Below are 16,917 nucleotides of genomic sequence, written 5' to 3'. Positions count from 1 at the left end.
GAATGTATAAATACTGCTCCTGTCCTACAATAAACGACTCCCATTCCTGCTGTATCAACAAGTTGTTCGTCATCCCCAGCTAGTTTGCTGTAGCTGGACTGCGGCAAAAAGAAAGAGAGAGAGAGAGAAAGAGAGAGAGAGAAAGAGAGAGAGAGAAAGAGAGAGAGAGAGAGAGAATTTTAATATTTATTTTTAGTTATCAGCAGACACAACATCTTTGTTTGTATGTGGTGTTGAGGATTGAACCCGGGCCACGTGCATGCCAGGCGAGTGTGCTACCACTTGAGCCACATCCCCAGTCCCTATGTTGAATTTTTTAAAAGGATAATTTATCTTTTATTGAAAAGTCATCACACTAAGCAAGATCATATAAAAGGCATACCTAATTCTACTTTATTAAAATGTTCCATGGTTTCAAAATTAAAATGAACAATTTTCAAATTACTTGAATCACTCTTAAGAAGTGAAAGATAAAAGAATGAGACTAAGTGAATTTCTTTGTTCCTTAAAAAAAGGAAATATATGATTTGAATTACTGTAACTATTAAATAGACCAACTACAAAAATGGCTAATAAATGAATAAGAACATAAAAACAATCCTTCTCACTATAACCTCCCTCCTCCACCAAGAAAACCAAAACAGAACAAAAAGTTTCTCATAAAAAATAATATCCATAATAGCTTTCTGGTAAGACTACTGTTATATAAAAATGTGAAAGGGATAAGATTGTATCATGTATTCAATTATTCATAGCTATTTAGTTTTATTTTAAATTTGAAAAATGGCAAGCTAGCAGATAAGCAAAAAAATCTGAATCAATTAGATAACCATCTGATACTGAAATGATGCACTTTAAATTACTGAGAAAACATTTATTCTAAAACATGCTGAAAATTCAGACTACAGCCATCTGTGTTTGTCATTTGGAAGCCAATTATAAAAGTGTTAACATATGTAGTCACAGAAATAGTTGCAAGATGTACTGGAAAGATATTATGTTCACATATTTATCTTTCAAAAGTAGACGAGATCACAAGTAAATGTCTTATCTTGAAAAGAACATGAATAAACAACTGAGTATAAATATATTGAGTTCCTTAAATTCAATATTTATAATTTTATAAATGATCATTCTCAATAAAACAATACATTTTCAAAATGTTACATATAAAAACATGCCAAGTTTTTATAATGTTCCTTCAAAAATAAATGATTAATTGAAGTCTGTTTAGGTTTTGTGTGTACATTGACTATTTACTACATGCCAGGCACTGTGCTAGACATCAGTGAAACACATGGCCCCAAAAGTAGAACTTCACAGTATAATGCCAAACTCTATTATTAAATGGAGTGAGAAATAAGGGTTACAGCAATTTCTTAAGCCTGGCAATCGTTCATATATACATATATGGACAGCAAGAAGAGAGAGAAGAGGTGTATTGTGTTATAGGAAACTGTATTGTCCTGATTTTCTTTAAAAAGGACTTCCGAAAGAGATGTGTTGTAGTTTTATGCCTGGAAAGCATAAAAATTGGATTTATGTCTGGTTGTAGGTATATAGTTCAGTTATTTAACAAATAATTATTGACTGCCTATCATGAGCTATGACAGGGCATGTAGTGATAAATAACACATATGAACTCTCATGAATTGCAATCCAGTAAGAAAGATAATATTAAACAAAAAAGAAATATGTACATTCAAGTTATAAAAAGTGCTTTGAAGAGAAAGTATATGCATTAAAGACAGCATACAATGGAAATTCAATTTGTGGGACTGTGGGGAGAGGTCAGAAAATATCTTACTGAGACAAAAATGTAGAAGCTGATATATAAAAATCAATTTGTTAGGGGCTGGGGTTGTGGTTCAGTGGTAGAGTGCTCACCTAGCACATGCGAGGCCCTCAGCACCCATAAAAGTAAATAAACAAAATAAATGTATTGTGTAGAAATAAAAAAATATTTTAAAAAAATCAATGTTACCTGATCAATATTATAATCAGTGGCAAAACAAAACAGAACTAGAGTATCTGACTCCAAATCCAACCTTTCATTATACTAATTTGCTTTCTATGTATTTTTAGGTCCTTTTTCATTGTATTTCACAATCCTAGAACATTAATTTTAAAGCATGAACAAATGAAATCGCCAAACTGACAAGTGTTTTTTGATGAGAGGAAAAACAAACGTGAAAATGCACATACCTCAAAGAGAATGTTACAAAAATATGTAATCTGGTAATCTCTATAGTATTTAAAAATAACTATAAAAAGTGATTTTTATGTTTTTCCTGTAGAAAATGGAAGAAATCCCAAATAATTCTAATTATGGCGACTATTTGTTCTTTGCAGGGCTGTCATTAAGCCTTTTTAATATTTCTTTATGGATGATAAACAAGAAGCTATATAAACTACCACAGAAAAACTTTGGTGGCCTAACCATGGAAACAAAAAGATTATAACGACTAACCTAAAAACCAGCTGAAGAAGGGCAAATGAGAGCAAAGATAAAAGCAACATTTTAGGATGCTCTGAATCATATTTTCCAAAATAACAAAAAGGTACAAACCAGGCCTAGGAGAATGCCTGTAGTCCCAGCTATTTGAGAGGATGAGGCAGAACGACCTCTTGAATGTAAGAGTTTGTGGTCAGCCTCAGAATTAGCAAGACACACCCCCCGTTCAAAAAAACAAAAAAAAAACCTGTAAGAAAAAAATAGTGCTAAATAAAACTAAGGAAATCAAGAATAAAAAAGACCATAAGACTTTAAATCATTGAGCAACCAAACCTATTTATAGCCTATAATCTCATTCAATTCGATCACCTTCATGTTTAAAAAGAAAACAGATTCTTTAGCTATGTGACAGTGGACAAGCCACTTTACATCAGGAGAATTCAGTTTCTTCAACTGTATAATGAAGAGATGCATTAGAAGGATCATTTAAAATTTCCTCCAGGTCTTGAGGTTTTTTGTGAAAATTTTTCAATTATTTCCTTTCCTTTCTCCTTTCTTTACCTGCAATTCTAAGGAAACCAGCATTTTACCTATGACAATTTGTAAACTGTTGCTTGAAAATACAAGTCAACAAAAAGTATATAGCTATTACTAAATAATCCCAACTGAAAAATGGTATAGGATACAGAGAAAGTGGAATGATTCAGTGTTCAGAACGAATCACATCTAAGTACATAAAATTACCAAAACATTATTTTATTCTCATGTTATTAAGTATCATTCAGAACAAATTACTAGAAAGTTCCATAAAGGAGGGGATTTTTAATAAAAATCAATCATTATACACTCCAGGTCTAGAACAGTGACTGCATATAAGCTCTGAATAATTGCTAAATTTTTAAAAACTGATTTTTTGTGAAAGAGGCACCTCTAGGCATTAATTATAGGCATTATTTCTCAGAACTTCAGAACTCCTACATAGTTTCTTTAACCAAAAACAAACAAACAAACAAACAAAAAAAACCCTAAGATGATATATTCAGGTCCATGGCTACACATGGCTATAATTACTTAATGCAATGTAATGTTATGCAGCTGTCAAAAAATATTTTCAAAAAATTCTAATGTGGGAAAATGTTCTCAGTATAAAGCTGGGTAAAATAAGAGCACAAAACTGCATAAAGTGAATCAAGTGGAGTTTTTAAATATATTTGTGCATATAAAGAAACTATTAAAAATTAAAACAAATTATTAAAAATAATTACTTGTAGATTATGAGACTACAGGTAATTTTTTTCTTCTTTCAAAGATCTTTACTGCCTTCTGCCCCTACACATCTTTAAGGAATATTCACTGATAATATTATCATGGCTCCATGTATTACTATAACTATTTTTATGGTGCCTATGTTTTCCATTTACATCTGCTTATTTTATACATATAGATGCATGTAAGTATATGTGCATACACAGAGAGATCTCTGTATCTAATATGCACATATAAACATATACAACAGAAAACTTAAGTCATGAAACAATCTTTTTAGTTTCTTCCATGAATCAATACAATGATATTAGCACTAGAATACCAAGACAGAGTGTCCTCACAAATACAAAGTGATAAGTGCTAAAGCAGTGGCTACAGTTTCATATTGGAGTCTCATTTCATTTTACTATCACATTGGTTTCTATGTTTATGATGAAAACCAAGAGTGTTTTCTTTTTAGCCTGAAGTCAACTGAATCCAGTACTCCTGGCTCTAGAGCAATCCAAATCAATGTGAGAGTTTCATTTCAGATGCTTGATAGAAAATGTCTAGCAAGAATATCATTTACAATTGCTGCTTGGGATAGTGTACTCAGTCTTTGTATGCTTATGTCTCAGGCTGTCTTCTCCCGCCACTGCCATTCCATCACCAATAATAACTATTTTCTAAAAGAATAATAAAACTATATACCTACTAAAAATCACATCCAAAAGAATAATAAAATAACCTGCATGACAGTGAAATGAAGCAGAGGTAGGTGGTATCAGATACCACCTACTGTCACTGTCATGCAGGTTATTTTATTATTTATTAATTTTTAAGTGTAGGTTATAAGTGATTCCTTCTGGTAAGCATATAGTTTTGGCAGGAAATATCAACTCAAAAATACAAGAACTGGGCTGGGGTTGGCTCAGTGGTAGAGCACTTGCCTTGCACATTGTGAGGCACTGGGTTTAATCCTCAGCACCATAGGAAATAAAGATATTATGTTCATCTACAACTAAAAAAATAGAAAAAAAATAAAGGAACTGCTACCTCTGTTCAGTTCAGTGATCCATGTTAATGGTCAATGGGTATCCAGTTTTCATCAATAGTTCCCAGGGATGTCTGTTTGATGATTTAAATAATGAAACCATGTAGATAATATTAACAAATACAAGTTTTGCTTTTTTCATTTTTTTTATTTTTTAGTTGTAGATAAACACAATTCCCATTTTATTAAGTTATTTTTATAAACCCAGTGCCTCATACCTGCTAGCCAATTGCTGTACTAATGAGCTACAACCCCAGCCTCACCAGGTTGCTTTTGATTTCACTCCCTCTTTCTACCTCATTTTCAAAGACACTCTCTAGTACTCAAGGACTAAGGGAACACAGGATTCATGATTTCTATCCAACTCCAAACCCTTGGCACTTGCAGACAAAACCTAACACAGTAGAAGTATTTGTAACAGTAACAAAACTGGAAATGACCTAAATGCTCACTGATGAGAATGGACACTGAGATAAATTTCTATAAGGGAATACTATCACAGGAGTGAAAATGCTCTAATGATATTGAACAAAAGGAAAATCACTGAAGACTTCACATAATGACACCACTAAGTTCAAAAACAGAAAACTAAGTATAGTTTATGTACACATATGTGGTATAAAAAGCAAGGTGATGATAAATTCAGAAGTATAGTTAGCTCAGGTGCTAGGGGTGGAATTAGATAAAGATTTTAATGCATTGGTACATGAATGTTTTTAATCTAAGTGATAGGTGTAGAGGTATTTTTTTCACTTGTTTTAATATTATATATATATTTACCATGCATTCTTCTGTAGGTGAAATACTGAAGTACTTTTAAAGTATGTAGAACTTCCTTCTGAGGGAACTGGCCAGTACTTACAACTTCTACCATCCATGACATCTGTTTTCACCCTCTTTTGATAAGAGGAGTGAATCAATTAGATTCTTCTCTTGAAAGTAGGGAACAAGGAAGTAGCAGAGCTGTCCAGAAAGGTTATAGAGAAGAGATATCTTGTATGAAGGATTCTAAAATTAGTGCATAATTTGATCCTCATGTAATTACAGCCACACCACTAAAATGACCTCTAAATTACAGTACACATGATCATCCTACAAGATAAATTGCAGCCCAAGACACTTTTCTCTATATCCAATACAGCCAGTTTTCCTTCTGGCATTAAATAATCCTTATAGAAGCACACCAAGTAAAGTACCTGGCTTATAAGAAATCATAATATATAATCACTCAAGTATTGCAAAATCATGCAAAGTGGCTCTATCAATGGGTTTTAAACTTTTCTGCTCTTTGAAAATCTTTTTAAAATAGTGAGACTTTCTGATTTTGGCATGGGGTGTGTTCTAAACAGTAAAAAGAACTTTTAAAAAGCTTACCAGGAGCTTCAAGTGTAGAGCAAAATTTGGGAACCACCGGATAGTGGTTTATTTTATGAGATTTGCTTCCACTGTTTATATATTAGGTTTTTTTTTTGCCTTTTAAAAAAATTTTAAAAAATGTATTTAATGGGAAACCATTCCACTATATAGCATAGGTTTGAAAATTCATCCTATAATTTTTGTTCATACACAAACTGATGTGTAAATAAAGGAAGTTAATATACAAAACTATGGAAATAAGATAAGAAATGGTGGCAAGAATGGCATCAATTTCCCATGGCTTTTCAGATTCTCTGAGGCCCTACTACACTTCTCCGTCCTTCCTCTGAAATCTCTGCATTTTTACAACAACCCTCTCTTACCTCATCTTAACTAATCTTAGCTTTTGTTTTGAAACAAAGAAGTCCTACCAGAATTAGACTGTTTATATTCAGCAATCTTAATCAAATCAATACTTCATTTAAAAGAAATGATAGTTTTATTGCTTCATTTGTACAACAGTAACACATACCTACCACCTGGTGGCAGCATACCTACCTAAAAATAATAAATTATTTGGAAAGAACCCTTTCAGAGGTTAAGATATATCACACTTAAAAAAAAAAAGTTTTCTGCTATATTTAGGTTAAAATTCATACTACTTTTAAGTGATACATACAGCCCCTCATTATCTGATCCCATCATATTTCTCTACTCTAGTTTTCTGCTATATAGCTTTAATCTTCCAAATTCCAACATGACAATGATTTTAAGAATGGCTAATAATTCTTTAAGACTTTTTAAAGCCTGACAAAATTCTAAAGTATTTTATACTAAAAGGCTAAATCTTTACATCAACCCCAGTACCAACATTTACAGATGAGTTACTGAGTTACAGAGAGGTTAAGTATAACTTTATAAAGACATATAGCCACTAAATGACAAAGTCACACTTGATCCCAAACAATCTGGGTTAGCCACTATAGGTTATACTTTTCTCCACAAAATTTTTGAAAAATTCCACTCATATGTCTCATAAGGAATTTCTAATACAAAATATCCCAAACTGATTTCCCAATCTTGCCTGAAGTCAACAACTGAGACTGTTCTTTTTCTCTTAGTGATAACACCAACCTTCTATCCATGTTCTCTCTTTTACCAACCAATCACATTCTGATTTTATCCTCTCTATATTTCTTGATTATCCCCACACTTTCACTCCTATTTCACTGTCTCAATTGTAGTTCAACAGCCTCTAAATAGTTTTACTGTCAAGTCTATCCTCGATACAGCTGCAAAATGGATCAATCTGAAACTCAATCTTTTTAAGTATCAGTTAAAAATAATTTTTTAAATGCAAAAATTTAAATGAATGAATGTATATGTAACCATATTACTCATTGTCTTAAAACCCATCAACATATCCCACAACCTTCAGGATAAAAATCTCCTTAACATGAAATTCAAGACCCTCAGGATAGAGCCCAGACCTACCTTCTTTAGCTTCATCTCTTGCCCTATCTTGCTTATACCTTTATACTCCAATAATACCAAGCTCTTGTACAACTTCCCCCAAGGAAGTCAAAATGTTCCACACCTCAGTGCTTTAAAGGAGAGTTAGGCCTGATTTTTTTAGGGTGTGAGATAGGAATAGAATGAAGCAGATTTTGAATTTAAAAAAAAATTAGGCTTGGGATTTGGCTATGAGTATAAAAAAATAATCCCATAATGTTCAAAGGATTTTTCAACCAAGATGCATCCCGAAATAGATACTACTGTGCATAGAAAATATGATGGTGTGTGAGACAGAGAAAACTAAAACATTAAAACAATTTAAGTTCATATCGTAGGAAAAAAATAAGTATAGACTCTTCTTTCATAAAATTAAAATCTTGAGGCCTATATAAAATATTATTTCATCCTTTTAATTTACAAAAAAACAAATATCATATACAAAAATAAATCTCAAATTAAACTTTTTCTGTCAAACTTTATTTTAAAAATTGGTATTGGTTGTTTGAAGCAGAAAAATGAAAGTCATTAGAAATACTCAGACATGTAGTTCACTAAAAAGGAATTTATGCAAGTCAAAAGTAAACATTAGTTTGAAAAATATAAAAGATTTCACACCAAAAATATTTATCTATTAGTAGAAAATAGAATTTCTGTGACTTTTAGCTAAAACCCATTATTTCATTTAAAAAATGTCCTCCTAGTGCACATTTGTTAATGCAGTTTTTACAACTTTTCTAATACCTAGATCTTTAGAGCATCTACTAATTTATTCAACTTTCAAGGAATCAACATATACACATGCACTCAATAAAATATCAATGATGCGGGAAGTTAACTGAGATCATTGACCACACCTATGGCAACAACCCCCACATCTCCCTCACACACTTTTCACACATTAAATTTGATTCTTGAACTAGTATTTTATTTATAATTGGTTCCTTTTTCTATCTTCCCTGGGGAAAACAACTAGTAAAGAAAGACCGACTTGAATAAAACTGAGACCTCTGAGGAATAAATAAAACCTAATTACTGAGCTCCCACAATGAACAATCCTTAGAAAACAACAAGGAATTTTATAGTATATGCAATATCAAGAAATAGAAGACCTAGCATGCATGAGCCTCTGGGCTCAATCCCAGGGTTGCTGAGGGGCTAGGGAGTGGCTAGGGAGTGGCTAGAGAAAGAAACTGTAGATCTTGTTAGTTTTTCAGAAATCTGTAAGTCAGAAATTCTAATCAATCAATACAATTTATAAAGTCAAATTTTTAAATAGGACTTTGTATAATATATAGAGTAGTTCTAAATCATCAAAATAACTTGAGGCTCTAAAAAATGATCTCTAAAAGGGGAAACACATCAACACACACAAAAAAATCTTATAATTACACAAAAAAATTTAGATTACATAAAAATCAGAGCAAACAGTAACCCGAAAGAGGAAAGCAACTGCAAACAAGCATTACATTGTTCGTGTAAGATAAAGGAATTTTACATAGAACAAAAGAATATAGATTTAAATAAATAACCTAGGCAAAACTACTCCTGGAACAATGCTAAATTTATGAACAGTCTTAACGTTTAGCAATTTTGAACAGTGTAAAACCCATGAACAAATTAACCAAGCTTTAGGAGGTGTACCTAAATGGGCATTAAATATCCTAAGTTCTATTTTGGTGAAAACTACCACAAAGTAAAAGGGAAGTCAATATGACAATAAAAATCCTTTCTACTAGGTAGAATACATACACATGTCTATTGTGTTCACACAGAAAAATGACACGGCTTTTTGTTATGGAAGACTAAGTCATTTTTCCCAAAAAACTGATATGTATTGGTAATGATCAAGCCAAAAGGCCAACAGGTGCCCATTTGACCAGCTGGTCAAAGAATGGAATGACTCACTGCACCACAAAAAAACTCAAACTTCACCATCACGCTGTAATCAACTCACCAACAGCTTATTCAAAGGAAGTTCCAGTTTAAATTTTGGTGAGCCAAACAAGCTTTAAAAAAAAAAAAAAAAGAGAGAGATGGAAGATATCCCACTGGAAATGTGTATTTCTGTCTGCTCCTCTCTTGTACATGATCATACATGCTCTCTTGCTTGATGCATATATATATATATATTAATAATAATATGTAAAACAAATTCCTAACAACCAAATTACAAGATAGGTAAAGGACTTGAATAGTCTGAAGATCTACAAATGGCCAAAAAGCATACAAAAAAGACACTCAGTGTCATTAGTCATCAAGAAAACAAGAATTAAAACCACAGTGGGAAATCCCTTTTTGCCCACTAGAATGGCTATGATTTTAAAAAAAGAAAACAAATTTGTTGAGATACAGAGAAACTAGAATTATCATGCATTATCAGTGGGTATGTAAAATGAAATGGTACAGTAAAACGGGAGAGCCACTATGGTAAGCAATTTGGAGATTCTTCAAAATGTTAAATGGAATTACTATAAGACCCAGAATTCTTAATCCTAAATATATGCCCAAGAGAAATGAAAACATGTATTCAAATGCTTGTATACAAATGTTCAAAGCAGCACTATTCACAATAGACAATACATAGAAACAATCTAAATGCCGATCAATGGATTAAAGTGTGAACACATTGCTGTACATACACACACTGGAATATTATTCAGTCATAAAAGGGAATGAGGCATGGACACATGCTACACCATGGCTGAACCTCAAAACATTACACTAAGTGAAAACAGCCAAACATGTAAACACCACTGCACATGGCCCTTTTTATTTATTATTTTGAGACAGGGTCTCACTATGTGGCCTAGGGTCTCACTAAATTGCTGAGATTGGCCTAGAACTTGTGATCTTCCTTCCTCAGTCTCCTGAATCACTGGATTACAGGCATGCATCACCATGCCTGGCTCCCAATTACACGGATGCTAACCAATTAAATAGAATGCCTAATTTTAATTTTATAAAAATCTTACTAAGAAATAAAAATAATGTCCATTATCACTAATGTTTCACAATTTACCAGAACTTTTTTCTATTTGTCATATTAGAAGAAATTAATTCACATTTCAATCATCAGCAGCCTAAATTAAATGTTTAATAGTCATAGTTTAGCTCTTTCTACAAACCTTTTTATTTAACAAAAATAAGAAATGTTTTTGTTTGAAAAATTTTTGTCCCACTCTTGTCATAGTCCAATCCTTTGGATGAATTCTATCTTTTTTGTTTCCTCATTGCTGTGGGTTATCATTCAGTAAGGATGTCTGTGGTGTTCTGTCAATAAAACTGAAAAGTGAAAAGAGAAAGTAAAATAAAAGACACATCCAAGGGACTAGATGAGAACAGGAGTGGGATAAAAATTGTTCTCAAACAAAATTATCTCTTCATTGGATTTTACTGATGCTCTGTTTTCCTGCCTTAGAGAAATTTCTTTGACATACATTTCAAGAAGCCTGTCATGTCTATTCTTTCCTCTCAACACCATGATTTCTTTTATTTCAGCAAAGCCCAAAAGTCATGAATTAGTTTTAAATCACAGGAACGCATCAGTCTCTGATGGAGGCATCAAATTGCTATATCCAGAAAAAGCTTAAAAAATTGTACGTTGTAAAACTGTTATCAAATGTAACTTTGAAAATTAAGTAAGATCTGTCACAAGTATAAAAAACTAGAAAGTTTAAAAGAAATCAGAGAGGGAGAATAGCTTTCATCATTCTGGAGCAGAATATCTGAAAATGCAAGGAACAATTTTATACCATAACTAGCTTGCCTATCAGAGCAGCACAGTAATTGAAAAATCCTATCAATAACCTAATAAGAGAGCTTACACAGAACATTGTACACAACACTGGCATTACTCTACAAACTAAAAATGCTTGTTAAACAACAACAACAACAACAAAACTCATATAATTCCAAGTTACTGAATGTAGTAAAAATTTTAATTATTCAATAAATAATGACAATTATATAAAATGCTATAGAAGTATAATACTTTGGTTTTGCTGAATTCTAATACATTTGAAGAACTTTTTAAAAATATAGCAAAAGTGATTTATAGGACTAATTTCATTCTAAATACACAACTGTCCTTTAATTTTGTTCACTAATAATTAAGTACTTTATTTATATAATCATAAATAATTTTACTTGGAAAAAATGAAGTCATTTAAAATGGAGTTGAAATAGTTTGGTTGATTCACTATAAGGATAGCCTATGTGGGACCATCTCTGTCAGGAACTTGTAAATGAGGTCAAGCCCAGCTCTGAAAATATTTAATAATGTAGTTAACATCTCCAAGTATTGGGCTTCTTGCAACTTCAATACTGAGGAGATAGTTGAGGACCCAACAGCAAACCAAAGAACTACCTAGCATCAGAAAAACTGAATTGCTGCGAAATCCTTTCTACTAAGTTCCATTAGCCCTTCATTCTTACAAATCATTCCATTAACCTCAGTTTCTGGGTTCTTTTGTTACAACAAATCTAAAGCAGCAAGTTAGGGAAAAAGGCAAATGAGAAAATACAAAGCTGGACAAGCAAGTTCATAGGAAAAACCAAAAAACTGAAGCAAGGAAAATGGATAAGAATGACAAAAACAAAAAAGGCGATCCATAAATGTCCAATAATATAGAATTCTGACTACATAATACAAGTGGTACTGGAGTAAGAATTACAGTTACAATTTCCATACATATACACACGCACACACACATAAAATCAGAACTTCACTACACACACACACACACACACACACACACACGTAAAACAAATTATTTAAAGCAGAAATTCTAAAGCTTTGTTCTGTGGAATCTTTCCGTCTTCAGAACGTCCAATCCACAGGATACAAAACCAACTGCCATGACAAAGACCTCCTAATGTAGGAGACCTAGTTATTTTGCATTTCATATTCTTGTTCTGTATGAGAGTCATACAACATTAACCTGTTTATCATACTGCATGTAATATCTTTTTCTTAAAAATGATATCTGGGGCTGGGATGTAGCTCAGTGGCAAAGCGTCTGCCTTGCATTTGCAAAGCCCTGGGTTCGACCCCCAGTTCCAAAAAAGACAAAAAAAAAAAAAAAGAACCCCACCAAATAAAAAAAGAAAAAAAATGATACCTGAACATTGTATGCCTGATCATAAAAGAATAATGTTATAGAGAATTTGTAAAATAAAGTATAAAAAAATTAAAATACCTATAACCCACTACCCAGAGATAACCACAACTGACATCTTGGTGCATGTTTTTTCCGATGTCTTCATATATAAATACTTACACGTACCTTTTTTTTTTTAACCTGACATTTTCTGTGGGCATTTTCCCAACTTGAAAAGTGTTTGTAGAATTATTTTAATGGCTACATAAAATAACTCATTCTCCTATTACTGCAGATTTGGGTTAATATAAAATACTTTACAAAGTACACTTCTATACTGTAGGGGTTGGGGTTGGGGCTCAATGGTGGAGCACTTGTCTAGCAACATGTGCGGCTCTGGTTTCAATCCTCAGCACCACATAAAAATAAATAAATAAAATAAAGGTACTGTGTCCATTTACAACTAAAAAAAATTTTTAAATTATACTATACTGTATACATGAGAATTTTAAAATGATCATTTATTAATAGGTCTTGAAAAAGGAAATTTAGAGAAATCTAGAGAGAAAGAAACAGAAGACCAATTACCAAGAAAAAGATTAAAAAGTTGTATGTTGTAAAACTATTATCAAATGTTAACACTTAAGTCTTATGAATAAATGAGATACTTGGAGAACCAAGTCTCTGAATAAATTTTGGGTAATGATCATTTTAGGTGGTTTCTGATACCAGCAATAAGAGACTTCTAATTAAGAAAATTTTGGATTACTCTTATTAAATTCCAACCTAGCTGGTAACATTACACTCATTAAGAACTTATTCTGTCATTCTGCTCATTCATTCAAGAAGCAAATGTGAGGGACTGCCCTGTGCATGAGCTAAGCCCCTCCAAAAGCCTTGAGTAAAGGGGATATTGGACTGGCAACATACGCCACACAATGTGTTATACCAAGAAAGTGGCCTTTACGCCCACTCATCAAGGAAGAGCCTCAGCTCTGGGCTTGAACAGTACCCAACAGGATTGGGCAACCCCTGCTGAAACACTATCCCCTGCCTTATTAGGGTGGAACATTCTATCAAATGTCTTTTCCCTAATAAACAGATGGGTTCCAAGTGCACTCGCTCTCTTGCCCTCTTGCCTTCCAGCGTGGAAGAGGACCCTTGGGGTGGCAGAGCAGGCCCACCCTCCACCTGAGAAACTGGTGTCCATGGGTTGCATGATTCTTAGCTGTTTCCTTACTTTAAGGTTGCAGCCAGCTCTTTTGACCAGCTCATCTTGCCAGCATGCACAGCTGGAGAGAAGCAAACACTTATTGAATACCTGCTATTTGAAAAGCACTATGCTAGGTTGCATTTAATTGATATTGAGAGTTTTCCTTATAAAATATTCTAGAAAATGAGTCAGTAGCATTTTAAATATTTTAACAAAATGTTGTGGGGGGGGGTAAGATCCAAAATCCAACCTCTCACTGTACTTATTACCCAGGAGCATCTGTCTCTCCTACTTTGGAAAGCAGAGACTGTTGCCATTTCTCTATTTCCACCTCTTGATCTAAGTTTGCTGATTATGTGTCTGTTCAAAGTTAACTATGTTTAGTAGAACTGCTTTATAAATTTTGTTTGGTGTTGGGGACTAAACCTAGGAACTTGTGCTCTACCATTGAGCTATATCCTAGCCCAAGAAATATAAATATTTATAATAGTTTTTCAATCCCATTCTAAAAGCACATATTTATACAAATGAAATAATGTACATACTTTGTTTAGTTTTGTTCTTGCAGTAGTGGAGATAAAGGGCAGTAGGGCTCTACCTTTGAGCTATAATGTAAGCTCCCCCCTTTTTTTTCCCCTCAGACAGGATCTTGCCTCAGCCTCCTGAGTAGCTGGGATTACAGGTGTATACCACAGCAACATCTAAACTATTTCTGATAATTTTGTTTTCACTCTATTTACCATGTCCCTCTCAGCCTTAATTCTTTTAATGATTTTATAATATTCCATTGCACTTACATGGCTGAGGAATCATGACCTCAGTAAAGTATTTTATACCAGATAGCTAATGTTACAGCAAACATATGTTGCCTTAAAGGCCTCAAGGATCTCTTACTGGAAACTGGGTTCATTTCTAGGGGAAAATAAACTACAATAAAAATTAACTTAAAAAGATTGTTACCCCATAGGTAGACTTTTGAAAGATAAAGAAATATATACATAAAGAAATCAAAATTCTACTTTGCCAAATCTACTTAGAGCAAGAAATTTAATTATTATGAAATGTGACTGTTCAAAATTAACTATGTTTAGTAGAACTGCTTTACATACATTTAAGAAAGATACATTTGGCAGAAGGCAGTAAACATTCTTAGGTAACAAATAAGATATCTAACCAGAACTTCCATGCTTTTGAAAAGGTACACAAAATTACTTTCAATTCCTTAGATGCAGAGTGTTTGCTTAGTCCCTTGCTTAGTCCCTTGGGTTGCACAACTGTAAGCAATTTTGGGCTTCTGAAAATGCCAATGTTCCTTCATTTATATATCCTGGAGTAAAAAACAAAATCTACCTGTTTACATACAAGCATTTAAGTCTTAACATTAAAAGGGGGAGATTATAAAAAAGTCAATTATATTTTAGAAATGCAAAGCTGGGTAACCTACACATTCCTTTAACACACTTCTAATGAACATCTACTACTGCATCTCTGCAGTAAGGCCTTTCTTTCATTGATTACTGAAATTATTGACCTGGTTTCCTTTGTTTATGTGGAAGAATGAAGAAAGAAAGGAAGAGAGGAAAAATAGTTAATTGTGTTTCAAGTATGATTGTTATCCATTAGCTCTAAAAAGAATATCATCTATAAAAAGTAACTCATTGTAGGGAGGAAGGGGGCCTTTCAGGCAAGCCTAAAGAGCTGCTCAAATATGTAATTTTTTAAAAAAATGCTATTCAATTTATAGTTTGTCTACGATAAATTTTTCATGATGCCCCAAGAAGGATTTCTATGCATAATACAATTTTCAAATGTTTGTGTTACAATTTCCATACATATACACACGCACACACACATAAAATCAGAACTTCACTACACACACACACACACACACACACACACGTAAAACAAATTATTTAAAGCAGGAATTCTAAAGCTTTGTTCTGTGGAATCTTTCTGTCTTCAAATGTCCAATCCACAGGATACAAAACCAACTGCCATGACAAAGACCTCCAAACAGGAATGTACAAAGACACACTTTTAAAAACGTCCCTAAAGCCAAGTTCACAGCTGGCACTTGTGGCACACTCAGGCCACTGCTGAGGCAGCTGTCACAGGCCAATCTCACACACGTCCTCGAGTGCCAGCGTGCCACCTAAAGAAGACAAGCTGATGATCAGCGCACAAATTCCCCACTGAATAAAAGGAAAGCTCTAAATCCCGGCCCTGGAAAACACAATGCCTGCACCACCCATAAAACTCCCTTTAAAAGTGAAGGGCTGAAGGTTTAAAGGCTATTAATTACCACCTAATTATCAATACGGTTTAAAGAAAAGAGAGAGAGAGGTGTTTTATTGGGGCAGTCGTGAGAAAAGAGCCACACCATTCAGTCACCATCGAAGTCTCATCAGCTAGGTAGCAGCACCGGGCTTTACATGTCCTAGGAAAAGGGACAGGAGGGAGGGAAGGAAACCCAGACCCTGCAGTACCTCCCTCTGAGGGCAGCGCACCTGGCTGCAGCAAACTCATTCCCCAGGCCTCCTCCCACCCTTTCCCAGCCACAGCCTCCCACCTCTGGCCCAGGGGTCCCCGGCTCTCCCACCTTCGCTCTGCCAGCTTCTATCTTTCTCCTTCTTTCTTCGTCCTCCATGGCTTCTGCGGGGTAGGCAGGGAAAGAACACGGAGGGGGTCGGGGGTACAAAGGAAAAATCGGTTCAGATGGTGGGACGGCTAGCTCCGCGACCTAGGCCGCAGGGCCCAGCCGGGAGCTGCCTCCCCACCCAAACAAAACCAGTCAGACGCTGCAATCACTGGCGAATCGTCCTCGTCCACAGGAGTACAGCGGTCGCCACCGCCATCTTTGTCTCCAGGTAAACACAGAGTGAGGCAGGAGTCAAGACAAGTCACAGCGTGCAGGCGCCTGGAACTCTGCGTTGCCTGGCAACTCCGCGTTGCCTGGCAGGTGCGCCCGCGGCCCCGCCCT

The 16,917-nt window shown here is 34.2% G+C and overlaps 1 protein-coding gene across 1 annotated transcript in view; it reads right to left on the bottom strand.

Moving 5' to 3' along the window:
- Positions 1-16,584, bottom strand: part of LOC143385917 (A-kinase anchor protein 9-like) — a 77,788-nt gene extending 61,204 nt beyond the window's left edge. The window contains 1 exon segment of the mRNA XM_077110662.1: positions 16,507-16,584. Coding sequence (XP_076966777.1) covers positions 16,507-16,584 — 78 coding nt within the window.
- Positions 16,585-16,917: the final 333 nt, after the last annotated feature.

This window comes from Callospermophilus lateralis, chromosome 11 (assembly GCF_048772815.1).
Source record: "Callospermophilus lateralis isolate mCalLat2 chromosome 11, mCalLat2.hap1, whole genome shotgun sequence".
Lineage (NCBI taxonomy): Eukaryota > Metazoa > Chordata > Mammalia > Rodentia > Sciuridae > Callospermophilus > Callospermophilus lateralis.
The sequence above is the reverse complement of the archived record's forward strand: the minus strand, read 5'-3'. Positions and strand labels throughout refer to the sequence as shown.